This window comes from Mustela nigripes, chromosome 6 (genome assembly GCF_022355385.1).
Source record: "Mustela nigripes isolate SB6536 chromosome 6, MUSNIG.SB6536, whole genome shotgun sequence".
NCBI classification, from domain to species: Eukaryota; Metazoa; Chordata; class Mammalia; order Carnivora; family Mustelidae; genus Mustela; species Mustela nigripes.
The window spans coordinates 2,846,056-2,873,004 of record NC_081562.1 but is presented as its reverse complement, the minus strand read 5'-3'; the positions used below and the strand labels follow the sequence as shown (position 1 = coordinate 2,873,004).

Genomic DNA, 26,949 nt, shown 5'->3' with positions numbered 1-26,949 from the left:
ATGACAGACAGAGATCACAAGCAGGCAGAGAGGCAGGCAGAGAGAGGAGGAAGCAGGCTCCCTGCTGAGCAGAGAGCCCGATGTGGGGCTCGATCCCAGGACCCTGAGATCATGACCTGAGCCGAAAGCAGAGGCTTTAACCCACTGAGTCACCCAGGCGCCCCGCTTGCTCTTGTTTTTAGAAACCTGTTTATTTCCTTGCTTGTATTTTTGAAGTGGCTGTTTGGACGGAGTGTGTTTTTATTCCTCTTTTCCCGGGTCGTGAGGAGCTGGGGAGTTGTGTGTCCTGCGCGGGCGGGTCTCTTCTGGGCTCCGTCTGTGAGTGGAGATGGTCTTACCGTGCCAGTGCCTGGGAAGCCCTGGCGGGGTGCGCGGTGCTATGTACACAGTTCCTTTGCTTGTTTGTTTCTTGTGCTCCTGTTTCATGTTATTTAAATGCCTTTTAGCTGGCCTGGAAATAATTTTGAAAAATAAATATGAGTCATGTTTTTTCTCTCTTATATATTTGTCAAATGTAGCAAGTCAAGACTTTTATGGGTCAATTTTTTAAAAAAGATTTTATTTATTTATTTGACAGAGAGAGATCACAAGTAGGCAGAGAGGCAGGCAGAGAGAGGGAGAGGAGGAAGCAGGTTCCCTGCTGAGCAGAGAGTCCGTCCGATGTGGGGCTCGATCCCAGGACCCTGAGATCATGACCGGAGCCGAAGGCAGAGGCTTTAACCCACTGAGCCACCCAGGTGCCCCTATGGGTCAATTTTAAGTGTGGACAGAAATGATTAAATAAATCCCTAATGACTTCGATTAAAAATTTTTTTTTTAAGAGCTGAGAGCAAGAGGAAGTATTCCATTCCCCGAGTGCTGTGAAGGCACTGTCGGAGGTCATGGGTGGGAACCAGTTGAAGTGCCCTGGCAGCCCGCTTCTGTTCTGTTCCCCACGCTGCCCTGGGCCAGCCCTGCCTGCGTGCAGCACGGAGAAGGACAGTGGTGCAGTGACCCGGGGCCAATGAGGGACACCTGCCCCTCCCTGGCCTCTCGGGCAGCTCCGTCTCCAACCACTCCTCAGCTTTTCCATGTTCAGATGCGCCCAGTGTGGAGTCTGGCCCTGTAGGCCCTTCGGGGTGCAGCACGGGTCCGCTCGGGGGGCCCGGGCCTCGCATGGGCTCGTGCACACAACTGGGCACGGGGATGACCAGCCTTGGGAGTGTGGCTGCGGACAGAGGTCCTGGGCCGGGGTGCTGTGCCACACCCCGCATGAGGCAGTGCGGGCCTTGTGACACTGCACCTGCGCGGCCGCTTCTCTCCTGCCGGCTCCTGCCGTGTAGCGCGCCATCGACCCTCCCTGTGGCCGGGCGTTTGCCGACTGGGGAGCCTGGGCTGCAGGCAGGTAGCAGAGCTCCCTGGGCTCATCCCTCGTCCAGCTCCTCAGACCTAGCGGGTGGGGAACCTGGTTCCCATGTGCTCAGATTTGCAGTCTGGGGTTCCTTCAGGAGGAGAGGGACAGCTTCTTCTGGCTTCGCCCTGATGTTCCCTCCACAGACCAGAGGCAGAGGGGTCGGGAGGCCCAGAGGGAATGGGGCAGCCTGGGTTCTTCCCATTTTTGGGGCCCTGGACTTGGGGGACTTTCGTTTTGAGTATCCCTAGTCTTTCTGTTCCCCCATTCTGAAGTGCTGTTTCCTCTTTTCTCGGGGTTAACATGGAAATTCCAGCCCAAGTGTGTCGAGGGTCGCAGAGGTGCCTGTAGCCATCAGTGGTTAGAACAGCGTGGGCTGTCTGCGGTCGCCTAAATGAAGGGCTGCAGATGCTGTCGCCGTAGCTCGCACAGCCGGCCTGGAAGCATGCGCACCAGGCCCCGTGGCAGCCCTGCCCACGTGTGTTCCTCCCTGCATGGAGGGTACCACCAAGGTTGCGTGTGCCCTGCCCTGCTGCTTCCGAGCGAGGGAGCCGCCTCTGAGTTTGGACGTGTGCCAGTCTGGGGCCGTACACTTCTGGACCCCGACGGCATTAGCTCTGTTCCCTGGGGCCCGTATGGGTGCTTTTGCCCGTCCTGGGGTCCATCTTCCGAGGGTCTGGAGTCCGCCGGTGCCGTGGAGGAGCCGTCCTGGCCTGGTGTGCGCCCTGTGCCCCGGCGGGCATGTCCGTCATCTGCCGGCTTCCTTCTCACACAGCCTGTGCACTTGAGCTTGGCCATGCTGCAGGTGGCCAGACCCTCTCAGTATGGTTCTTACCCGTGCCGTGGAGCAGCTCTCCACTTGTTCCCGCGCTTACCTTGCTCCAGTTTTGAAAGGACCCTTCTTTCAGAAAACATTTGTCCTAAACTGAAAGACAGAATAAGGCTTGCTGGCCCTAAGGCTTATGCCCGAGGAGACGAACAGCGCTCGGTCCCTGTCCTCTGGATGAGCTCCTGATCCTTCACGGAAAGCCCTCTGCAGGGTGACCGGGATGGCACAGGGCGTTGGGCATGATGTGTGTGGAGAGCAGGGCGAAGGGCAGGGTCTTGGAAAGGGGACGGGTCCCTCGGTGCCACTGTGGACATGGGAGACGGGGGACAGGCCTTTCAAGGGTGCCGATGCAGCTGCTTCTCTTGTTTTCCGGCGACTCTGTTTGCAGGTGGTGAAGCCAGCCAGCTGGTGGGACCATGTGGTGTGCTATTGGGGTGGGGCCCTAAAAGGAGTGTTGGGGCACTCAGCTTCCAGAATTCAGGCGGGCTCTGGGAGAGAAAAGCTTTATGTCTTTGTGATGGTGTTTTCCTCTTTTCAGGGCGTTGGGCTGTCTGATTGGGTGGGGGAGGAGCCACCTCTTCTGTGAGCCCGCCTCCCCCGGGGCAGCCGCCCCGCCCTGCGAGCCGCTAGCGCTGCGGGTCCTTCTTGGACCCCGACCTGGCTGCCCGGTGCCCGAACTGCGCTGCGTGTGGGACTGCCTGGGAGGGCGGGTGGCTCCGGGCCCCATTTTGTTTTCTCTCTTGGATCAATTTTTGTCCCTAGAGCCATCGTGGCATTTTTTGTCTCTACCAGACATGGCTTCATGGATGCACCTGATTCTCAGCGGCTCTGCGGGTTTGGGTCAGGCAAGGGAAATGCAGAGCTGGTCGGAGGGTGCTCAACTTCTGTCTTTCCTGTGGAACTTAACTCCTTCACATGTAAAAGGTTCAATCATTCAAATATTTGTGTAACAAAGTAAGCATTGATTGGATACCTTCTGTGCGCCCACCAGGTCCCACAGTTGCTGGCCTGGACCCCCAGCAGGGCAGCCTGGGGCAGCGTGGGCGGGGGAGGGAGATGCTGGTGGAGGGCGGAGGTGACCTCAAACCAGACCTTGAAGGACCTTCCGTGCCTGTAGGTCTGTGCTGGGCTGTGGGGGTGTTCTGTGCACAGCTGAGGAAAAGGCGAGCAGGAGAGAGAAGAGCGTTGCCAGCAGGGACCGACTGCTGAGGTTGGGCGTCAGACTGCGGGGAGTGCGGGTGGGGGCTGGGGGGGCTGAAGGCCAGTGCTGGCTCCAGGCAAGGGTGGTGGTGTGGGGAGAGGGGGAGAGGCATCGGGAAGGTTCCACTTGTTCCCCAAGGGCAGTAGGAAGACCTTGCAGACTTTGAGCTGGAGAGTGAAGCTGTCCCCAGACTGGCAGAGCTGAGACCACAACCGAGGCAGCAGTGGGAGGCGTTGACAGAGGGGATGGTGCAGATGTGGGGAACGGTTCAGGGTTTCGGGGGACCTGGAGATCGGCTGAATGTGGATGGTATGCTTCGGGGGGAGGGAAGGAGGCCCTCGGGTTCTTGGATTGCTGTTCGTGGAGATGAGGCGATGGAAGGGGTTGGTGACCTGGTCAGAACGAGAGACTGAGCCCCGAGCCAGGGTGATGGGGACAGCAGGTGGGTTTTTGATGCCACAGACACGGGCAGCCCAGGGAGCACCAGGAGCAGCTGGTGGCAGAGGGTATGAAGTGTGCAGGAGGCTTGGGGCACTTGTCGGTCTTTCTGCCTCATCTGTGGGGTTGTCCTGGAGCTGGGCACCGTGAGAAGTGGGCGTGAAGTGTGGCCACTGGGGCAGAACTGCCTTCTGTCGTGGCCCCGTTCATGCGAGGTGGGGAGGGTGTGGCTGAGTTGGCAGTGGTGCCCAGAGCCAGCTGTTAGAGAACCCTTCACCGGGAGGTGGGCAGGAGCATCAGGAGAGAGCGTGGTTCCCCATAAAATGGGAAGAAGGCAGGGTTGGGTCCTAAGCTGTGGGGAGTGGAGGTCAGGAATGTGTGGCCGTCTCAGAAGCCTCCGGACAGGCCTGGCAGGAAAGGGGGTGCGGTGGCGTGGGGTCGGAGAGCGAGGTCAGAGGGCTGGGCGCGTCGTGTCTGGAGGCCAGACGAGGGCAGGAGGATGGAGGGGAAGGGACTTGGGCGTGGCCGGCCACCACGCCGCGTGCTTTTCTTGCTAATTCCCAAGCTTGCTTGCTTCTTGCTCTCACCTCCTGTTTTCCATAACACGCCGCTGTCACTCTTGTTTGGGTTGGGGTCTGGCAGGCGTGGAACGTTGTGAGTTTCGGGCGCGTAGCGTGATGATTTGGTGTGTGTGTCCAGAGATGGTCACCAAGCCTGTCCTTAACCTCCGTCACCACACATGGTCACCGTGTGGACACATCATTTTCCTGGGACTTGTTTAAGTTGGTGCCTCCTGCCCGTCTTCACCCGTTTTGCCTCCCCCTCCCCCGCTGGACAGCCACCAGCCTGTCTCCTGTCCCTGTGCGTTCACACGGTGAAGGAATGCTTGACCTAAATGTGCTCATTTCCAAGATCTATTTCAGGATACGTCCGTGGGGCACCTTGCCGATCGACCCAATGATTGCCTGAGCCTCTGCTGGGCTCTCGGGGGTCCCAAGGAGCACGACAGGAGGCAAGTTCCATCCCTTTTGTGGGGAGCTCATGACCCCGTGGGAGCACTAGACGGCCGAGAGCGGTGGGACAGGCCGAGCGTCAGTGCCAGGCGGGGTGGCACAGCTGTCTTTGCTGGGACGGCTCGAGAGACACTCAGACGCAGGTCCGTGGGGCCAGCTGTTCCTGCAGTTGCCTCCACGGGCGGAGAGTTCCAGACTCTGCTGTGGGCGGAGGGACGTTGGAGTTTTTGCTGTGGTGATAATGGTGTTTCATGCATTTTCCTCTGAAACCCTCCAAAGTTAATTCCCTTGGAAAACTTACTTCTCCTGAATATTTGATAAACCCGGGGAACGTCGCGGTGTGTTCGAGCGAGCCTGATGGTAAGTCCGTTGCTAACTGAGTTCCTATTTCAGAGAAGTGCGTCGAGCACAGAAGGGGCGCGGCGCAGTCTGGGGGCCCGGCCCGGGAGGCTGCCGGCCGTGGCGGGGCTCCTGACCTGCCCGCTGGCGCCCCGCGACTGAGATGCAGGTGAGCATCTCCTAAGTGCTGGGTTAGGCTCTTAGTTTCCTTTTTGATGCTTAGGATGTGTCTTTCCTATACTTTTCCTTCCTCTCATGCTTCACTGTCTCCCTCGGGGCTGCTTCAGCCCCGCTACTCCAGCCTTTCCCCAAGACACACGGAGCCGCCCTGGTCCCTGGCCTGTCAGTTTCGTTTCCAAGCCGGGGCCTTGGTGTCGGGTGTGTGTGTGTGTGTGTGTGTGAGTTAAACCAGAGAAGTGTTTGCTGGGGTATGTGAGAGAGAATCGCCTTCTTGCCATGCAACATTCCTCCTTCCTTCTGGAATTCTGCCCGTGACTCTGCTCGATTCCCTCTTGCTTCTCCCGCTGCTGTGCTCACCCGCGTTGGGATGCTCGCCCGTCATCGCTGGAGCCAGGGACCAGCTGTCCCTGTGTCCCTGCTCCCCAGCGGCACCCCAGCTCCGGTGACAGCCTGGCCCGCAGCAGGGGTCAGCCCGTGTCTGCTGAATGAAGGGTGCCCTCCAAGGGAAGGCCAGGCTCAAGCACTTGGCCATCACGGGTGCCCTCGGGCAGCCTTGCGTGCTGGTTCATTACACTCTGCCTGCCCCGAGCTGTAAAGGCAGCGGGGCCAAGTCCTGAGGAGCCAGCAGTTGTTGCTCCGGGGCCCCCATCTCTCTTCTCTGGGCCTCCCCCGGCTGACCCATGTCTCCAGTCTGTCCTCACCTGTGACCTCCTCCATCTGGGGGTGCCCCTCATTCCCACCTCCTGCCTGCAGCGAGCCTCAGCTGTACCGTGTTCGTTGCCTGCCTCCCCCTTCCTGGTGGTGACGGTCCAGTGCTGGCTCCCTGTGCCTTGTGCGGGCGGGGTGTGTTCTGTTGAGAACTTGGGGGCTGTCTTGGGGGGGTCCTCTTTGGGGCGCCATCCCTGGGGCGTCGCTCCCCCTGCCCATCCCTGGCATGCCCCGTGCGGTGCTGTCCTTGGTCCTGGCGCCTCCCTCTCACCTGGATGGGAGCCTCTGGGGGGCCGCAGGGGGGATCCATGGCGCTTCGTGAGTCCTCGTGTATTTGTTCTTCCGTCTGAGAATCCTTCATGGCCGCTCGGTTTGCGGTCATCAGGACGGAGACCTGTCCCGCCCAGAGAATGCGGCTATGGTCTGCGCTGTTGCCTGCTGGCAACGAGTGAATCGTGAAGTTTCAGGGTCTGGGGGGTGATCCATATCCATGCCTGTCATTTTCACTGGAAGCTGCTGGAGCGTCTGGTTCTGTGCGGGTACATTAGGGACTTCCGTTGTTCAGGGCTGCAGAGGGGGACTCGGACGTGTTTAAGGGTCTGCTTCGAAGGTTTAAAGGTGTGCCTTGCTTCCCCCTCCCCGCTCACCCACCGTGGCCCAGCAGCCTTCCCAGACACCGGGTCAGGGAGGAGACCCTCCTGCTGCTTCCCTTCTTTCCCGCTCCCCCCCCCTCCCCCCCCCCCCCCCCCCCCCCCCCCCGCCTGCCTTCTCCCTCCCTCCCTCCCTCTCCGCATCTTTGGGGCCATCATTTGCACAGCCTCTGTCTCGCTCACGGAAACTGTACAGTGTTTTTAGTCTGTGTGCGGAGTTGGGCAGTCGTCGCCACAGTCAATTTTAGAACATTGGCCTTAGCGCGCAGAGAAACCCCAGGCTCCCCGGCAGGGACGCCCCGTTCCCTGCTCCCCAGCCCCGGCTGCCCCGCATCTGCTGTCTGTTTCTGCAGACTGGCTTGTTCTGGACATTTGCTCATTCCTGTGCCTGGATCGTAGGACTATGGTCTTCGTGACTGGTTTCTTTCACCGAGTGTGATGTTCTCAGGCTCCATCGACGTGGGAGTGGGTGTCAGCTCTTGGTTCCCTGTTGGAACCTGCTAGTACATTCCGGTGTGTGGCTAGGCTGCCCGTTGGTGGGCCTGGGGACTGTTCCCACACTTGGCTGTTACAGAGCTGAAGCCACCGACCGCATCCTTCCCTGGACCCAGTGTCCCCGCCTCCCACGCCTCCGCTTCTCTGGCTATTCAGAATTTGTTTCTGTGGCCGTCACGCGCTAGGAGTTTGACTGCTTGTGTATGTATCCAACATGATAGATAGTTTCATCATCTCTTCCTAAAAACTTTCTGTAAGTGATGTCAAACTGGGCCTACGCAAGTTCGTCTTCAGCAGTGTGTTTATAAGTTTACCGATCCTGGTTCTTGCATTTCTTTTGTGTTTGCTGTGGTTAGTGTTCCCTTATACTCATGTTCCAGCTGATAATGGGCGAATGGATAATATGAATTCATTCTTCACTTGTTAACGTATGAAGGGTTTTCTTCAATTTTCTTTCTTCCTGCTTGCGACACCGCGGAACCTGTCTCCTGTGTCCTTACGCAAGGGTTTCTCATGGCATGTGCCTGGAAGTGCCGTCATGTCATGTGTATCTGCTTTCCATAAGGAATCACTGGGGTCCTCTTTAAAGCAAAGAGTTACTGTTGTGCTTTTAAGCAGTACTATTTATTAAAAAGTTTATTGGTGAGCGTATTTTTTAAAGAACAGTTTCATTATGTGGAATGAGGTAGGCGTGTTAGTTGCCACTTACTCTTTTAAAATGGCTTTCACTGAAGCCTGTTTTTCTTTTCAGCTATGCAAGGCCAGATAAAAATGCAATTTTAATAAGATAAAATGAGATGCCTTTTAGTCTGAGCTTGAACTTTGCTGGAACATTTTCTGCTCAATAAACACAAGTGGTGTGCCTGTGAAGAATTAACGTGCCGGCGCCGTCCTGGCAGTGAGGGGCCCGCAGCGCGCCGTGCTGCTGTGCGACTCGTGCAGATGCCTTGCACAGAGAGGGCAGAGACCCCCTGCCTGCTGGTCTGGAGCTGTCTTCACGTCCTGAGACACAAGAGAAGGGGGCAAGCCAGTAGGGTAGGTGCACAGTACTGGCGAATGCTGCCCGTAGGTCACTCAGTGGTCGCTAAGCTGCTGCCAGTATGACGGTCTCATTTCTTATAAGTTCTTACTCCCATTTCTGGGACGAGGAAGCTGAAGCTGAAAGCAATTACCCAGGCTGTTTGGTTCTTGAAAACTGGAAACCTTCTACCAAGGTCAAGGGAGCCTCCAAGAGATTTCTGGAAAGGGATGCTACAGAGGGGTTGTGCTTGACCTCCGTGGGCTGATACTTTCTCTTTCTTTTTTTTTTTTTTTTTAAAGATTTTATTCATTTATTTGACAGAGAGAGAAATCACAAGTAGGCGGAGAGTCAGGCAGAGAGAGAGAGAGAAGCAGGCTCCTGCTGAGCAAAGAGCCCGATGCGGGGCTCGATCCCAGGACACTGAGATCATGACCTGAGCCGAAGGCAGCGGCTTAATCCACTGAGCCACCCAGGCGCCCCGATACTTTCTCTTTCAAATGACAACAACAGCAGACCCCAGACTCTCCGGATTCTGTGGGCCCGACTGGTGACAGTGGGGATGGCGCGTGTCTGCTCCATGGTGTCACAGGGACGGTTCAGAAGCTGGGACGGAAATCAGAAGAAGGCTTCTGCCTCACGCCTGTCGCGGTTGATGCCGGCCCTCGGCGGGGACCTCCCCTGAAGCTGTTGGCTCTCGTGCTTCCATGTGGGCTCCCCTCGTGGCTAGTTGGGGCTTCTTCAGAGCCCGGTGGCTGGGTTCCAAGAGAGAACCCAAGGGAGCCAGCCGGAAGCTGTGCTGCCTTTAAAAACTTAATCTTCATTGAGATTCACATATAATAATAGTTCACCCATTTAAGTTCCTGTACAACACCATTCCCCGGTTTAACGATCAGAGTCAGTGGTGTGGTGTCTCCACAGACTTAGCTCATCATCGCCGTGGTCAGCGTTAGAATATGTTTGTCCCCCCAAGAAGAAGCCCCGTCGTCTTTGCTGTCACCCAGTCTCCCGTCCTCCGCCCCAAGCATCCACTAGTCTCCCTCCCGTCTCCCTTCTAGACACTTCACGTCAGTGGGATCGTAGGATAGGCATTGTTTTATGCCTGGCGGCCCCCATGTCATGGGACATTTTCAAGGTTCCTCGTGTTGTAGCATGAGCCAGCACTGTGTTTCATAGCCGAAGACTATTCTGTTGAAAGTATTCCAGGTTCCACGTTTCTGCCCTCCTAGACTGTTGTAAATACCAATGCACTTTTAAAATTTTTATCGGTAAACTTAAAGATTCTTGCGAGTTTGGCGTCCAGTGTGCTTGGCTTTGGCTGCCTGGTACTCTTCACCACGCCCGCTACAAAGTGGGGGCCAGACGAGGTCCATTAGATTTTGCTCAGACATTTTAGGATATAAAAGGGAACGTTTTCTGTAATTAAAATGTTGTGCCACAGGCACAAGCACGGAGGCACGAATGGAAAACTGAAAAAAATGCCCCAGTATAGAATAATCTTATGTGTATTGAAGATGGTGTCTGCAGACCAGTAGGGAATAGGAGAGGGTTTAAGCAGTGTCATTGGATCAGTGGATTATTTTTTAAAAAAGTTTTCTGCAGTCTGTAGCAAAATAAAATAAATTCTAGGTAACTCAAAGCTTATGAGTAAAAACCAAAACCGCAGCAGTGTGGAACCAGGACACAGTTGGAGATGCGCACCGTCTCGGTAGGTCTGCTGGGCCGAGTGTTCCTGTGCTCCCAGAACTCCCCGGGAGCCCTGGCTGCTGTTAGGACGTGGGGGCTCCGGGGAGTGAGGAGGTCCTGAGCCTGGAACCGTCCGCGGTGGGATTTGGGCCTTTATAAAAGAGACCCCAGAGAGCTTCCCTGCCTCTTCCGCCAGGTGAGGACACAGCAGAAGGCACCCGCTGAGGCCCTCACCAGACACCGGATCTGCCGCCGTCTTGACCTTGCGCCTCCAGGCTCCAGAACTGGGGGGATAAACGTCTTTGTTTATAAGCTGCCCCCTGTGTGGTGTTTTTGTTCCAGCAGTCAGGATGGCAGTTGGGGGTGGGACCTTTTTAAGTAGCGTCACCAGAGGAGAGGCCGGTGTAACGCAGAAGAGTGAGGTTGACTTAACCACAGAGACCTCTAAGCTTCCATAAGCCAGGACGACGGCTTTGTCGCCTGTCACCATTCTCTTCTCTTCTGGTTTTTCTCTTGCTGCTCTGACAAGTCAGCATAGCCCTCTTGGCTTATAATCACTTCCATTCTGTTGTAGGTGGTCAGAAGTCTGGCCTGGGTCTTGCTGGGCCAAAATGAAGGTGTCGGCAGGGCTTTCTGGATATTCTAGGGAGAAGCCATTTCCTTAGTCTCTGCAGTTTCTAGGGGCTTTCCACATTCTTTGGCTCGTGGTCCCCTTTCTCCGTCTTCACAGCTAGCAGTGTAGCCTTGATCAGAGCAGTCTTTCTGGTTGTGCTCCCTCTTAGAAGGAGGGAGGACTTTTAAGGACTTGTGATTAGATTGTGCCCACCTGATAAGCCTAGCTGCTCCCTCAGGGCTTGTGTCTTCGGTTGCATCCGCAAAGCCCCCTTTGCCAAGGGAGGTGACACATTTGCAGGTTCTGGGGTTAGGACATAACATGTTTAGCCATTATTCTGCCAACCATGCTGCTGTGGACGGACCCCCTTTGGCGTGTACGTGTTGTGGCGATTCACGTTGGAAGACAAACTATGGTGTAGTTATACAGCGGGTCAGAGTGAAATTAAAGGCTGTCCTGTCCAGGGAGGTGGCATAGGCAGCGATGAGTTGGGCCTGTTCTATTATTAGGACTTTATTTATTTATTTTCTAAATTATTTTTTTCTATTCTTAGGACTTTAATTTTTTTATTTTTTAAAAAAGATTTTATTTATTTATTTGACAGACAGAGGTCACAGGTAGGCAGAGAGGCAGGCAGAGAGAGAGAGAGAGGGAGAAGCAGGTTCCCCGCTGAGCAGAGAGCCCGATGTGGGGCTCGATCCCAGGACCCTGAGATCATGACCTGAGCCGAAGGCAGAGGCTAAACCTGCTGAGCCACCCAGGTGCCCCAGGACTTTTAGAAACTTTTAACAATTGGAATTAATTATAGATTCCCAAGGAGTTGCAGAGAAGTGTGTAGAGGTATCTCGTGTGGCTATCTCACGATTATGTTTTTAAATTTAATACAGAGCGTACCTTTTCTGGTGTGTAGCAATGGACATTGGGTGAATAAATGCATTTAAGCACATTGAACGGTGGTGATATGGGGACACAGTCATGATGTAATGCTTAGTGAAAAAGGTAGGATTTCCTTCTGCTTTTAAAAGTGAAAACATTCCTCCGTGCGCGAAAGGCCTCCATGTACGCATTTGCTTGACCGCGCTCACCCCCCGACGGTGTCCCGCTGAGGGTGCCAGCTGGCGTCTCTTGAGCAGGGACTGTACCAGGAGGCCTCACCGCTAGTGGCTGAACCGAACTGGGGTTTGCTTGGTTCACATCTGAGGGGGCTGGGGCCTGGACCTGCGGGGCCGCACTGCCTCCCGGGACCCCGTGCGCTGTTTCGTCTTCCCGCCAGGCCTGTGTTCTCAGATGGTTTGTATCTCCTGCTCCTTCCTCACGCACTGTGGCCTGGCGGCTGGGAACCTCTAGGCCTCACACCAGTGCTCCAGGCAGATGAGGAAGGGCCAGCACTGTGGTGACCGAGCTGTGCTGGGTCACAAGGCCTCCACCGGCTGGACGCTGCCCCGCGGAGGAAGAGGTGTGGGCTGCGCCCGCTCAGCAGACTGCTGTGGTTGTCTGCCGCAGGGGCTGTTTTGGTTCACTCTGATGAGCAGAAGTCTTTATTTTTAAATTTATTTATTTATTTTTTAAAGATTTTATTTATTTATTTGGGAGAAAGAGAGAAAGCAGGTGCACGAGCAGAGGAGCAGCAGAGGCAGAGGGAGAAGCAGACTCACTGTGAGCAGGAACCCGACGTGGGGCTCGATCCCAGGACTCTGAGATCATCACTTGATGCTTAACCAACTGAGCCACTCAGGCGCCCCCAGAAGACTTGTATAATAAAGCCACTAAGCCTTCTAAAAAATACGTTTATCTTCCTCTTGTGATTCTGTGTTTCGTCTGTACACAAAATGGTACCAGATGGGCATTTCAGTCTTAGGTTGTGGTCCTGCCGGTGGCACACGGTCCGAGAGTGGAGGCCGCCTGAACTCAGTGATGCCAGGGACTCCTGGCTCCCAGCGGCCACTCACCAGCGGCGCCTGAGGTCCAGGCGATGCAGTCAGGGCTGTGGCTCCCTGGGCTGAGGTCTGTTTGCTGTACAGGCTGAGTGCCCCGTCGTGTGGCGTGGGCTTGTGCGGCGCCATTCATCCTTCCGGGTGGGCCCCCGGACCCGCTCAGCGGATGGGGAGTTGCTCCCCAAGGCGTGTGGCTTCCTGGGAACCAGTGCCTCCCCCGAGTTAGTGGCGGGTGCCGGAGGAAGCCAGAGAGAAGCTGACCAGTTTTCCTTTCCTTCCAAACAGCATCCAGCATGTGTACGGCGCGCAGCACCCCCCCTTCGACCCGCTGCTACACGGCACGTAAGTGAGGCCTGCGCTCCGGCCGCGTTCCGCCCACTCCTGGGGGCCATGGTGACCCGCCTGCTGCCTGGGAGTCCTGAGCGGAGGAAGGAGTTTTCCCGTGAGGAGACATGTGTCAGGGCCTGGCAGGGCTCATCCTATGGAGAATGGCGGAGGAGGAAGCCCAGCCCGGAGTGCAGTGGCCTGGGCAGGAGAGCATGTGCCTGGCACCCTGTTAGTTGGCGGGGGGTGGGGACAGGCCCCGGACCTATGCGCGGCACTCAGCTTCCTTGCCCTCCACTGCGCTCTCTGCCTGGTGTCTGGGCTCCTCCAGAGGCGGGCACACAGGAGGGAGGTTTGGCCGCATGGCCTGTGCTGGTGGGTGTTCCTGGACCCCCTGTGGGGGCCCCGGTTCTAGTGATGCTGTGTCCGAGTCCTGACGCCAGAGGCCTGGGGGGTGGGAACAGCCGCTCCTGCCCTGCCCCACCCCCACGGCCGCCTCCGGAGGTCGGTGGGCACCGGCCCATGGCAGGTTTGGGGACTCTGAAGGCCGTGACTCTGCAGTGCTGGGGTTCCGCCTGAATGGCTTCTGTCACCGAGCAGAGACTGCTCAGCGGGACGGCCCCTTGAGAGCCTTTCTTTCCTGCCACTGAACTCTACGAGTCCTCTTTTTTTTATAGATTTGTTATTTACTTGAGAGAGAGCACGCGCGCGGCTGTTGGGGGAGGGAGGAGGCAGAGGGAGCAGCAGGGCTGAGCAGGGAGCCCGCTGCGGGACTCGATCCCAGAGCCCCGAGAGCATGACCGGGACGAGGGCAGCCGCGTCACCGGCGGAGCGCCCGGGCGCCCAGGTCCTCTCCGGTGACGCGGAGAGCGCGAAGGTGCTCCTTTCGTCCGGGGGCTCCTTTCCCACCGGTCGCGGGCACGTCCTCGCCGGCCCCTGAGAGGACAAGTGTGCCTTTGCTTTGCAGCTTGCTCAAGGCCGCGCCCAAGGCGCCCAGCACACCCGTGAAGGCCAAGAGAGTCAGCACCTTCCAGGAGTTTGAGAGCGACACCAGCGACGCCTGGGACGCCGGCGAGGACGACGGGCTCCTGGCCATGGCGGCCGAGAGCCTGAACACCGACGTGGTCATGGAGACGGCCAGCCGTGTCCTGCGCAACCACAGCGAGCGGCAGGAGCGCCACAAGCGGCGGGAGGCGCCGGGCCCCGAGCAGAAGCCAAAGCCTTCGGCAGAGCCGCCTCCGGTCCCGAGCGGTGACCTCCGGCTGGTGAAGTCCGTCAGCGAGAGCCACACGTCCTGTTCCGCAGGTGGGCTGGGGGCCCGAGGAGGCGACGTGCAGGGCTGATGGGAGAGGGGCTCGAGTCCGGTCTACCTGTGGGTGGTTAGAGGGGTTCTGTCCTGCCTGCCGCAGCGGCTCATGCCTTTGGAAGCCCTGGAGGCTGGGTCCGCGTGTCCACAGGCCTTCCCAGGCAGCCGCGGACTTTTCTTGGTGCTCCCAGCTGAGTGCCGCTCCGCTCCAGGTGGAGGGGCGTGGTGTGCGGCTTCCGTGCGTGGGCCGTGAGAGGCCACGGTGAGCACCGGGCCCGGGGGACCATGTCTCCCCTCTAAGTGTGCCTCGGTTGTCCCAGGTGGGACATTTCCAGCTGCGGGGTCAGGCCAGCTGCACACGCAGAGCCTGCCCCTCCTTCGGCAGCTGCCAGTGACCACCCCTCCCCCCCGCCGCCACGTCTCTCCAGTCGTTAGCAGGCGGGGTCTGGGGTGTGGAATCACTGCGTTCAGGTCATAAACTCAAGGATGGGAGCAGCGCGTGTCTTGCACTCCCATGCCTGGTGCTTGGTGGCCTTCCTGGAGACGGTGCTTGTTAGTTTTGCTCTTTTTGTTTTGAGGGTTTCTGTGACCTAAAGCAGATGAGCCTCTGTGATGGGTCAGGCACAGTTCTCAGGGCTTGGGGTGCCCAAAGGAGGTCCCTGGCCTGGAGCGTGTGTTCTGTGGGGTGGGGGGGACAGACGCCCATGCGATCAGTAAGGAGGCCTGGGGTGTGCGGGGAGGTGACAAGTGCTGTGGGTCCAAACAGGTGGGGCGTGGTCACAGCAGGCTGGAGCTGGGGCGTAATCTTCAGTCAGACCATCCTGACGCCCTCCGCGGCGGGGACACGTGAGCGTCAGGGAGGTGATGGGGGGCGGCGTGGGCCATGGTGGCAGAGGGCCCGGCCTGTGCAGCTGCAGACGCACGGACTCCCTCTCCCAGGGTCTCTCAGGGCTGGGGGCTTGCCCTGGTTTGCAGAGGGGAGAAGAGAGCCTCATGCTGCCTCAGTGTGTGCTGCTGGGACGCACGGAGCTGGCGTCCATCCATCCCTCTCCCTTCCCGGGAGCTAACGTGGGAACGTCACACTTCTCTGTAGGGGGAATGCTGTGAATGCGTTCCTTCCTCCGGTTTTCATATTGGAATCTAAACTGCTTTTCTCTAAAATAGGCTGAACCTCAAAGTACTTGGGCTTGAAGATGAAAATCTGGTTAGGGCTTCTGCAAGTAGGTCGAGGATCCCCAAGACGGACGCGGCACAGGCAGTCACTGCCTGTGCACCCTGGCCGGCCAGTGTCCTCAGCTGCGTCCCTCTTCATGTGTGCCGGTGCCCTGAATTCCCTGGCCCTTTGCTGTGCCCCCCGCCTCTGGGGCCTGGGTAGAGCCGCTGGGGCACCTACCATCCGAGTGGTTGTTGGGGGGGGTGTGCCATCTCGGCTGAGGGCAGAGTCTCGTTCTGGGAGGCTGGGGGCTGCTGTGGCAAGAGTACTGCAGGCCGATGGTGTGGGAGCAGCAGAAAGTTCTGTCTCATAGTTCTGGAGGCTAAGTCTGAGGTCAGGCGGCCAACGTGGTTGGGTTCTGTCGAGGGCCCTTTTCAGGGTGCAGACAGCTGTCTTCTCACGGTATCCTCATGTGGGGAGACTGCAGAGGGGAAACAAGCTGTCTTGTGGGGAGACTGCAGCTGTGGGGAAACAAGCTGTCCTGTGACTCTCCGCGAGCACCGATCCCACTGGGGCACCCCAGCCGCATGACTTCCTCTGAACCTGAGGCTCTGCTTCCTGACCCATCCCATCCAGGGTAGGACTTGAGTGTGTGGACTTGGGGGCCGCCCAGCATTTGGCCCTTGGGCTGCTTCCAGCCCGGGTGGGGAGCCTTGGGGGTGACTCCCTCCCATAGAAGCCAGGGGAAGGATGCTCCAAGCGGCTCGTGCTGGGGAAGGGGGCGGACGACCATGTCTGTCTTGCGCCTCCTCCCCCCTGCGCGGCAGCCGTCTTTCCTTTGGGAGCAACTCGTGTCCTGACTGCTGCTGGCATTTACCATCGCTCACTGTGGGGCAAGGACTGTCGCAGGCCCTCGTAGCGAACAGACCCTGCGACTTTGCGGCCGCCGCAGGAGAAAGCTTCTGGGGTGGGTACGGGGAGGTCACGTGGCTCGCCCGGCGCGCTGAGTGGTGGGGCAGGAGTTCGAGTCCATGGCGTCTGACGCCGGGGCCTGCTGCTAGCCTCTGGCCTCACCACGGAGAGCAAGACCTCTCCGCGGGTGATTCCACCCTGAGGGGGCACGAGGCCATGTTTTAGGACTTTTCCTATGGTCCCATCTGGGGCAGGGAGTATGTACCTGGCGTGAAGTAGGTGGAGACCAGGGCTGCCCCCCCCCGGGGACTCTAGCCCACAGTGCACAGGACTGAGAGGGAGAGGGCCTCTCTGGAGCCCGAAATGGCCTCTCGGGGAGCCGACCCCGCGGGTGGTGGGCAGAGGTGGGCAGAAATCCTGGGCCTGTGTTCAGTTCTCTGGGTGGCTTGTTACTCACCAGGATGGCTTACTTGATGTTGGCCTAAGACCACGTCAGTCCTGTTCTTACTGGACTGGGCCCCGTGCGGATTTGCTGACTGTCAGTCTAGTGGGGAGACGCAGGGCTCCCTGTCCTCCTCCTCTGTGGGTGGGATGGAGCCTTGGAGCGGCGGACCCAGAAGCACCCAAGGGTAGAAGTCCCGGTTCTGTCTTGTTGAGGGCCAGGGGCCTGTCAGGGAAGGCTTCAGGAAGGCCGTGATGGCTGAGGTTAGAGGGGGGGGAGGGTCCGGGTTCAGGAGCGGAGGCCATCCCGGCTGAGGGCAGGTGCTGGCTGCGCTGGGCCCGATTGCACACCCCGTCTGCGTGGTTTGCAAGTTCCCTCAAGGCAGAGACCATGTCCCATTACCTTTGTTTCCCTTTGGTGTCCCGTGTCATTACATGAATGTCACTGAGCCCGGGGCCCGGTGACTGGGCTCCGCTCACCAACATGTCCTGCCCCACCCTCGTCCCGGCAGCGGCCCCACGGCTCAGGCCCGGGCCAGGCCTGTTCCGTGTGATGGCTCGTAGGAACGGTGCTCTGTCATCTTCACGGTCCCGCTCGCTGCGTTTCACGTCACCCCACGTGGCGGTGTCCAAGGGACCTGCCAGCTGCCCCCGACTCTGGCCTCCAGCGCTGGGTCGATGGCAGCCTGAAAGCTAGGAAGCTGCAGGGAGGGAGCTCGGGCGGGCCTCCCCGCGCCTCCCCGCGCCTCCCCGCGCCTCCCGCTCACTGCCTTCCGGCTCCCCGGACTTTCTTGCTGTCTGAGGAGTCTGTGCCTGTGTACCTCAAGTCAGGTGCGCTTTGCTTGGTCGGGGGCACCACTGGCGTAATGGTGAGGCTGTGCCTTAGGCTGCGAAGGGCTCAGTGGGCGCGGCTGGGGAGGACTGTCTCCACTGCTGGTGGGGACCCAGCCGCGGCGAGTGGCTCCTGGGTCGACGCTGGCTGCGGGGACGCTGATGTGTTTTCGTTGACAGTAGCAGGGAGACGTGCCTCTTCGGTGGGGAGGGGCATCAGCGTGCCTTGCAAACCCCGCCTGTCCCATCTTAGAGGGGGACTGGATGTGTGCTCTGCTCGGGACCAAGTGGTCCATTCGTGTCGCAGTAAGTGACACCGATACTCTCTGAGGCGGCAGAGAAGTCAGACCCAGCCCGTTTGGTTCCGCGGTAGAACGTGGGACCGCCCTCCTACCATCATCGTCTTTCCGTCTTTCCGAAGGAAGGAATCCTGACTCACAGCAGAGTAACAGATTCCCAGGGCGGGGCGCAGGCGGTCTGAGCATCGCAGCCCCGGGCCTCCCCGAGTGCAGGTGCTGGGGAGGCCCCGAGGAGGGGCTGGGCTTGCTCTCACCTGCACACCCACTTCTTTAGGCTTTTCTGGAAGCTTAAGTGGGCCAGACTCTGCCCAGAGGCTGTGGGCCGCAGTGCTCCTCCGTAGCCCAAGGGTTTCTGTGCGAAGCCTTTCCAGGCTCTGTTTCTAGGGTCGTGAGTCGCAGGAAGGGGGGAGCTGGTGGGGTCTGACAGCACGCGGGAGCCAGCACGGTTCGTCTGCCTGTTTGTTTCTCGTCCCGTCTCCTGGAGTCCATTTCTCCCTCTACTCTAAATTCCAGTTTTGGAAGAGGTGACCATTTGGGGGGATTTAGACCTGGGCCCATGCAGCCTGTCCCCGCCTTTTGCTTGTGGGCCCCTTGTTGGTCCCTGGTAGTTTTTTCTGAGTGGGTGTGGGACCTTGGGCTCTCTCCTGTGGCTCTTCCCGGCCCGGGTTCCTGGATTTAATGCAGGGTTTCACCTCGGCCTGCATGTCCCTGCTCGTGGGCCTTTGGGTGTGGTGGTAGGTGGTGCCCGGGGGGGGGGGTCCTGGGCACCCCCTCCCTCTAGCACCCCCCCACCCCACTTTTGTGTGCTCTAGCTTTGTGTGCTTTCTTTTGGTCATGGTCCCTGCCCAGCTCCCTCACAGGGCTTGGGGAGACCTGAGGGGTGCAGAGTCCTCTGTGCCATTGTGGGCTTGTGTCCTTCCACACGTGACTCAGTGGCTTCCTTCTGTGCTCACGCCCGGCGGGCCCCACAGGCAGCGTCATCCCTGCTGTACACCAGCGGGTCCTGGCGTTGTGTCCCCCAGGCAGGCCTGCTTCAGGGGAGCCCTGACCGGGGGTGCACCCCGAGGTGGTCTGGACATTTCTGGTTGTCGACTTGCTTTTGGGTGAGGCATGTCCGTTTCCCGAGTGAGTAATGCTCTGGGGCCAGTGAACTTCTTGAGCATTCGCTAGTTTTGCTTTATTGCTCCAGTAAGCCAGGTTTGCGCTGTCCCGTGACGGGAGGGGGGCAGTTGAGGCATGGTGGCATTCACAAGGAGAAAGTGGCGCACGTGGGAGCCTTCTTACGGGGAGCATCAGGAGGCCGTCCTCACCCCCTGCTCTCTCTCTCCGCAGAAAGTGCCAGCGACACTGTCCCTCTGCAGCGCTCCCAGTCTCTTCCACATTCGGTGACGGTTGCCCTGGGTGGCACGTCTGACCCCAGTGCCGTCAGCAGCTCAGCGTTAAGTGAACGAGAGGCCTCGCGGCTCGACAAGTTCAAGCAGCTCCTTGCCGGCCCCAACACAGACCTCGGTGAGTCCCCGCTGGCGGAGGGCGCGTGTGCCTGTGCCCCTGCGTGCCGTGTGCTTTGTCAGGTGGTCTGTTTGTGTGGTCCTGCCCGCGAGTCTCAGAGTTGACCATTTGACCTTCAGGTTTACGTTAGCTGAGTGCTGGTCTTGGGCTTCCAGCGCCATTGGTCTGGCTTTTCTGTTCTTTTCCTTAATGCCGCTGTTGAACCCCTTAGGCTTTGTGGAGCCGCCCTGGGTTGGCCCTGCAGGGCGGACCCGTGGACGTCCCTGCTTTTGAGTGTTCGTGGGGGCACAGAGCTGGTGACTGGGGTCCTGTGTGCTGCTGACCTCGTACCTTCCTTGGTGTAGAGTGTGCGACGGCACCTGGGGAGCCAAGGCAGGGCGTGGGTGGGCAGGCCAGCAGGGGGCGGTACAGTCACCAGGGGTCTCCAGGGTCACCGTAGCCGTGGGGCCGCGCTGCCACCAGGCTCTGAGGCCGGTGCCCACCTCCAGGTCCGCCTGCTGGAGATCTCGAAGCTGTACACCTCATCCTCGTGGAGTGCCATGCTGCCGCGGGCATCTTGCTGGCCGGGGGAGCTCTCCGGGAGGTGGGACGTGGCCGCGGTCCTGGGATCACGCGGGGCGGAGGGCAGGGGCAGGGGTGGCAAGGGGGCGGGGCGCGGGGGTGGGTGGGAGGGGGTGGGGGCGGGCTGTGCAGTGCCCCGCTCTGCCAGCAGGTGGCACGCGAGGCACGCGGATGGGCCGCCCGCGGGGAGCGCGGTGGAGGCGGAGCCGGGCCTGGCGGAAGGGTGGGCCCTGTCTGCCGTCTGCTCTGGGCGCAGAGGGTTCTTAGCCAAGGTTTCTTCATTCTCATTTTCCTGATTGTTGTGCCCGTGCATGCGGCGGCTGTCCGGTAGAACATGTCGCGCTCCCTGTCCCCCGCCCGGCTTTCCCTCCTTCCCGTGATTCCGGGCGTCGTCTTCTGGGGACGGTGGGTGCCCGTGACATTCTAAACTTCTCCTTCTGGTGTAACCTCAGATTTAGAAAAAAGTTGCAAGAGTAGTACAGGCGACTCCTGTGTCCGTTCACCCGCAGTTTGCCCTTTGCCCCACCTTCACTGTGCGTGCGTGCGTGTGTGTGTGCACGCGCGCGCACTCGTGTGGCTGTGTGTTTCCCCCGGACCGTTTGAGTCCGCTGGAGACGCTGCATCCCTGGGCCCCCGAGAGCATCCCTGTGTTATCTAAGCGCAGACACTGTCCGCATAAGACAGGACTGTCGTCAGAATCAGGCCGTTTCCCAGCGAGACGGTGCACCGACCGCCTCACGGCCCACGTTCACCTTGTGCTAGTCGTCCCAGTGACATCCGCTGTGTCTGTCTCCTGGTCCGTCCTCCCCGGCAGCTGAGGGGTCCCCGTGTGCCCCTTGTCCCTGGGTGTTGGGGCCTTGGAGGAGGGCAGGTCAGCTGTGGTGCGGCACCCCTCAGCGGGGGCTGTCTCCTGACCTCCCAGTGAGATTCGGGCCGGTTGTGTGGGCAGGAATGTCACCCGTGAGGTTTGTGGTGCCTGTCATCGTGGTGAGAGGCCCCGGAGCCGGTCGGTCCTCCTGGTCAGGAGTGCGTGGCTGCTGAGGATGGATGTCTGCTGGAGATGGCGGCTGTCCGTTCTGCCCGGAGAGGGGACTGTCGTCCTGCGGTAATTCAGAAGTCGTGTGTGGAGACACGCTTTGGGGTCTGTGCATTTATATGGTCTGCTTACCCCCCCTCCATGTGGAGATGCTGCTCTGCTTCCCACTTCAAACCTCATGGCGTTTTTCCCGTGTTAGTGCTAGACACCTGCTGGCCCGCACGGGCTGTGCGGTGCTGCCCTGGGCTGCTCCGGACGCCTTTACCGCCCTTCCCGACGGGCACTTGGCCTCTTCCGCACTTTGTGTCCCTGCGGTGGGTTTGGACCTATGATCCTTGCTCCACACTGGAGACTAGTGATGGTCATCGGGTGTCCCGAAATGTGGGTTGGGGGGGAAGCAGCTGGAGTGGAGATCTCACCCACGGCACTGGGAAGTCAGGTGCTTCAGGCTTTGGGGAGTCTAGTCGTGGGGTTTGAGCATGTCCCTCAGCAACACACAGGCACCCCTGGGGCCGTGTGGGGAGGCCAGGTCCCAGCGTGCAGGGAGGGCGGGGGTTCTGAGGACGACCACTGGTGGGGAGCGCGGAGAGTTCAGCGCTCTTTGGCCCTGTGAGTGGAGCAAGCCTGGGAGTGCTTCTGGGGTCCTCGTTCGTGTCCCGGGGGGCTAGCCGTGCTGCGTGTGCAGAGCCTGGGAGGAGATGCGTATAGAATGCGTAGGAGCGGCCCAGCACACAGTCAGCGCTGAACAGTGCTAGCCGTCTGCCCTATTTGTTTGTGTTGGCCTGTTTACCCTTGACCTTGATTTTCAGAGCACCACGCGCATGGTCACTGTGTGGTCACAGCTGAGTCAAGGCGGTTTGCATGTGTTCTGGTGGTTGAGGTGCGCGGTCTCCGACAGCAGGGGCACGGAGGCAGTTGGCGAAGACAAGATCCGCTGCTAGGAGTTGCAGTTCTGGGTCAGGAGCTGAGCCCCGTGGTCTTCTTGTGGATGTCATCAGCGGACTAACTCGTGGACACTGAAATCCTCTTTAAGAACAAAGCTTTCAAGACCCGTGGGGAAAGTGGGTAGGCATGGGCAGGAGGGATTAACAGTTAAAAGTAAGATTCTTTTGTTGGGCCGGTGGCATTACGAGTGTTTTCTGTCTTTGGCATTCTGTTTAAGTATCAAATCTCACACCAAAAAGCTTTCAAAGTTAAACAATTACTGGATTTGTATTTAGTGGCAGGAGGAAACATAGCCAGTAAATTGCCTGTTTTTATAAGGCATTTAAGATAGCCTTGGAAGACAGTGGAATATATTATCTCCACATTACATAAAAGACATAAGTGGCAAATATTTGCCAATGTTGGAGAAGCAAATCACTGATGTGAGAAGTGCCCACAGAAATGATTCTACCTGCTGAATGTCATCTCGTCGGCGGAGAGCTGTTTTTCTTTGTTTAGCTTGTGCTCTGTTATGAGCCTGGGGATGAGAGTAGCAAATAGAACTTAACAGCTCATTCTGCTCTTAGCATTGACTCAATATTTACTCGTGCAAAAGGCTGCTGCTTTGAAGCCCAAGAAAATGACACTCGGAGGCGTTCATTTTTATCGCGTGCATCTGTGCGTGGGAGCGGGATTGGGCCCGGGGCAGAACACGCGGTCCGGAGGCCTGTGGAGCCGCCCCGTCTCCGTGGTGTGGCCTCGAGGGCACGGGGCCTCCGGGCCTCCAGCCCTGTCTGCCGGGAAAGCGAGGCTGGGTGCATGGGCTCCTCTGGCTCCCCTGCCTGAGCACCCAGTCTGGCCCGAGGCTGGGGAGTGTCCCCGTAGATGGAGGTGGGGAGGAGAGAGTGTTCTGGGGGCGGAGTCCCTGGAGCTGCTCACTCTGGAAGCCAGGGTTGGTAGCTGCCCCTCAGGGCCTGCGGCCAGAGGACAACCCTGCAGGGCCCGTGGTGGCAGGAGGAGGCCGTCTGGCTCTGGCGCCAGGCCCCGGCTCTGTGCGATCCACTCTCGGCAGGTGACTGGGGGAACGAGGCCCACCCTGCAGGCTCCCGGGACCCGGAGGTCCTTTGTGAAAGTGCCCGCAGGGTTCACTCGTTCAACCGGATCCTCAGGGCACTTGCCGTGGGTGCAGGCGCTGGAGAGAAGCAGGGAACCAGACACTACCCCCCCCCCCCCACCAGCCCTGCCCTGCAGGAGCGGATGCTCTGGTGTGAGAAGACGGGCAGGCGCACACACGCGCACACTCAGTACTCCAGAAGCTCCCAGAAGGTGCTAAGGCACCCGTGGAGCGCAAATCCGGGGGTGCCACTGTGGGTGAGCCGTCAGCCACGACCCCCGGAGTAGCCCCTTATCCCCGGGTGGAGCTGGAGGTGGGGACTGGCCTTCCGGGGCGGCCGGTGGTGCGACAGGACTCCCACGCTAAAGGCCTGGACCTGGCTGCTGAGGCCTCGGCCTGGTGGGGGACAGCGAGCAGGACAGCAGGTAGGAAGGAACGGGTCCTGAGGGCTCCGAAGGCCAGAAGGAGGAGCTCATCGCGGAGCCGCTGGGAGGTTTGGAGGCGCAGCTGGGCACGGAGTCCCAAGGTGGTTTGTCCTCTGCAGAGGGAGAGCTGTGGCCCACGTGCGGCCGGGGTGCTTCCAGCAGCGTGGGGCTGGGGCTGGGTGGGCCGGCAGCTCCTTGGGACCGTGGAGGGCGAGGGATAGGAGTGCGGGACAAGCTGGGTAGTAGACTGGGGAGGGCTGGAGGGTGGGGGCGGGGGGTGGGTGGGTGAGGCGGTTCCTTTCCCCGGGGCTGCAGGGCAGGCTGGGGGCCCTGGCAGCTGGTTGGACACGAAGCCGGGTGGACTTGGGACAAGGGCGGCCAAGCTGGCGCAGTGGGAGCCTTGGGCTGTAAGCAGGGGACCTCTGGTGCACATGGAGAGGCGTCCTTTCACTGGGGACACAGAGTCAGGGACTTGGGACACAGAGCCGGGGAGAGTAGTGTGGCCATGTAATTCCGTGGTTCTGACCACTTTGGGTCCTCACTCTGTGCTGGCTATGACGCCGCACGGGCGTTATCTATACACACAGTCCCCGACTTACAACAGCTCGACTCTGTGACGGTGTGAAAGACATACCCGTTCGGTGGACGCTGTACTTGGAATTTTGAGCTGGGATCTTTTCCCGGGGGAGTGATTCCCGGGCTGGTGACCCAGTACACTCCTCTCCCGTGACGCGGGACAGCGGCCACAGCTTCTGGTCGGCCTCGCCATCACGAGGGTCAGCAGCGCTCCGCGGGCGCCCTTGCTGTTGGTCACTTTCCATACAGTGTCTGGTAGGTTACACGGGCTGCCCAGCCCTGCACTGTGGGCTTCGTGCGAGCTGACCGCGCCCCTCCATAGGCCAGCGTGAGCGTCTGAGCACGTTATGTTGAGGTCGGCTGGGCCGAGCCGTGATCCTCGGGAGGTAAGGGCGCTAAATGGATACGGTGAGTCCCTTTGTGCACGCACTGCCCTGAGCCCGGCGCCAGCTGTCTGCTCCCCATGCGGGCCTGAGCCTGGTCAGCCGCTGAGGGGCTCGAGTCTTTGGTGCAGCGGGCTGTTCCTGCGGCCCCACAGCTGGGCCACGGCATGGGAGCTGGTCGGGACTCAAGCTTCAGCCTCTGCCATGTTCTTCAGGGGCTGAGGAAGGAGGGGCCCTTTTCATACCCGAGGTCGGAGAGCTGGAGCAGAGGGCTCGTCTGGGCACTGGGAATCGCCCCTGAAGCGGGGAGGGCACTCGGGCTCTCTGGGGTCCTGGCGGTGGGCCAGTTGCGCCCACTGTTGCCCTCTAGTGGCCGGGCACTGGCCCTGCCGCCCTCGCTACCTGGTAACTGCCAGGCCCTGGTGGCTGTGTGCGCTGGAGGGCCGGTGGGCGCTGGAGGGCCGGTGGGCCGGTGCGCTGGAGGACTGGGCTGGAGGCAGGGGGTGGGGGGGGTGAGAGCTCCAGGTGCCTGTGTCCTTCCTTCCCTGCCATCTCCCTGGGAGGACTGGCCCTTGGCCCTAGCGCTGAGTGTCCCCTGCAGCTACCAGAGCGCGAAGACCCAGGGCGAGGAGGCTCAGGACCACCGGCCTTCGTGTCCTGTGCAGCTCCTGGGGCCGCAGCGCCTTCTGCGTGCTCGTGCTCAGGCCAGAAGCTCCACTTTCGCTCCTCTCCCCTGCCCTGCTGCCCCCCCTCCCCTCCTCCTCCCCCTACCGTGGCCTCTGCTCCTGGCCCCTGCTCCCTGCTCCTCTCTCCCACTCTTCTCCCTCCCCCCCCCCCCCCCCCGCCGCCCCCGCCCCCCCCCTGGCCTCTGCTCCCCTCCTCCGCTCCCTCCTGCGCCTCTCTCCCTCTGCCCGCTTCCCTCCCTCCTGCGCCTGCTCTGCTGCCGCCTCCTGTTCTCTCCCCTGCTCAGGATTCTCTCCGGCCCACCCTCTCCTGGGCCGGATGCGTTTGGACCTGGTGACTCAGTGGGCCTGTCGCCTCCCTTCTTACCGAGTGTGCACAGTGTGGCTCTGAACCCTGTGGTGCAGCGGGGCTCTGGGGAGGTGACCAGGACGGTAAAGAGGAAGAGTCCCGATCGCCCACTCACGCTGCCCGGAAGCTTGGGCAGCCTTCTTTGGAAGGCCCGGTTTTATCTCCTTTTTGTGGTTTGAGGAAAACGTACTTTTTTTTTTTTTAAAGAATTTATTTATCTATCTGACAGGCAGAGCGGCAGGCAGAGAGAGGGGGAAGCAGGCTCCCTGCTGAGCAGAGAGCCCGATGTGGGGCTCGATCCCAGGACCCCGAGATCATGACCTGAGCCGAAGGCAGAGGCTTTAACCCACGGAGCCACCCAGGGGCCCCCCAGGAAAAGGTACTTTTAGTGAAACAAAGAAGCTTTGAAAACAGAGCTGCTGAGTGTCTGAGACCACCCGAGTCTGTGAGCCTGGCTGCGGCTCGGGTGCGCGGAGCCCGCGCGGGGAGGGGAGCCAAGGCCCAGCGCCCTGCTGCCGCCCTTCTCGGGGCCTCCCCCTCTCGAGGTCCCGGGTGTCCAAGCGCTGAGCAGCACCTTCTGAGCGTGTGAACAGGTGCACGGACTTCGGCCGCCGTGGGGTCCCTGTTGCTGTCTGTGACACAAGGGTGGCCGGCTGGCCAGAGCCCGTGTTTTGAGGCTTCCTGCGTTGTCCAGTGCCATCCCTGTCCGTGCTTCCAGCCGGCCCTCCTGGGGCACCCCCGTGCCGGGTTCTCCCTGTAGCATATCTCTGAAGCCCGCAGGGACGCGGGCAAGGCACCTTTCCTCGGGAACATACCTGAGGGAGCTTGCTTTTAAGCAGGTCATCTATTTTTAAAGGTGCTTTCTGGGTTAAAGGTGGCAGCTGCGTTGAATTCACAATGCCCCAATTTCTCCCCCTGACCCCCGCGCCCTGCCGCACGGCCGCCCCCCCTCCCGTCGCCCCCCCCTGTCGCCCCCCCCCCCCCCCCCCCCCCGTCAGTCTCGCATTGCCTTGGCTTCGTATGGCCAGCACCTCTGCCTGGCCTGCCCTAAGCCACCCCCTCTCACCAGTGCCAGGAGCCTCCTCCCCAGGCCCCTGGCAAACAGCCCAGGGCCGTGCTGCACCTGGTGTCTGTGGTCCTTTGGGAATGAGATCCAGGTCAGCTGCTTTGCAAAGCCTCCAGGGCTCCCAGGCCAGCCAGAGGCCTGATGACAGCCTTCCAGGCCCGGCAGGACCTGCCCCATCCCTCTCTGGGTCTCCTCTTTTCTGTGCCTGCCTCACCATGTTCTGCCGTTCCTGGAGCACACCAGCACGTCCGTGCCCAGGGCCTCTGCCCTGGATTTCTGCACTACTCACTTCCTCCCGGTCTCTGCTCACAGGCCACCTCATCGTGTGGTCTCTGGACCGAGCCGCGGGCGGGCAGCTGCAGCATGTCCTCCCGGCCCAGAACACCTGACCTCTTTGTTCCCGCCTGAGCCGGCTTTGTCTCGCCGCAGAGCACCCTCACCCTCTGCCCGCTCGCGTCCGCTTGCAGAGCACCCTCACCCTCTGCCCACTCGCGTCCGCTTGCAGAGCACCCTCACCCTCTGCCCGCTCGCGTCCGCTTGCAGAGCACCCTCACCCTCTGCCC

General features: G+C 59.9%; 1 protein-coding gene across 1 annotated transcript in view; it reads left to right on the top strand.

Annotated features, from left to right (window-relative positions):
- The window catches only part of LOC132020224 (TBC1 domain family member 22A-like), a 221,423-nt gene that overhangs the window by 6,485 nt on the left and 187,989 nt on the right, over positions 1-26,949 (top strand). The window contains exons 2-4 of the mRNA XM_059404436.1: positions 12,780-12,836; positions 13,786-14,123; positions 19,093-19,269. Of these exons, the coding sequence (XP_059260419.1) occupies positions 12,780-12,836; positions 13,786-14,123; positions 19,093-19,269 (572 nt within the window). The remainder of the gene's footprint in view (positions 1-12,779; positions 12,837-13,785; positions 14,124-19,092; positions 19,270-26,949) is intronic.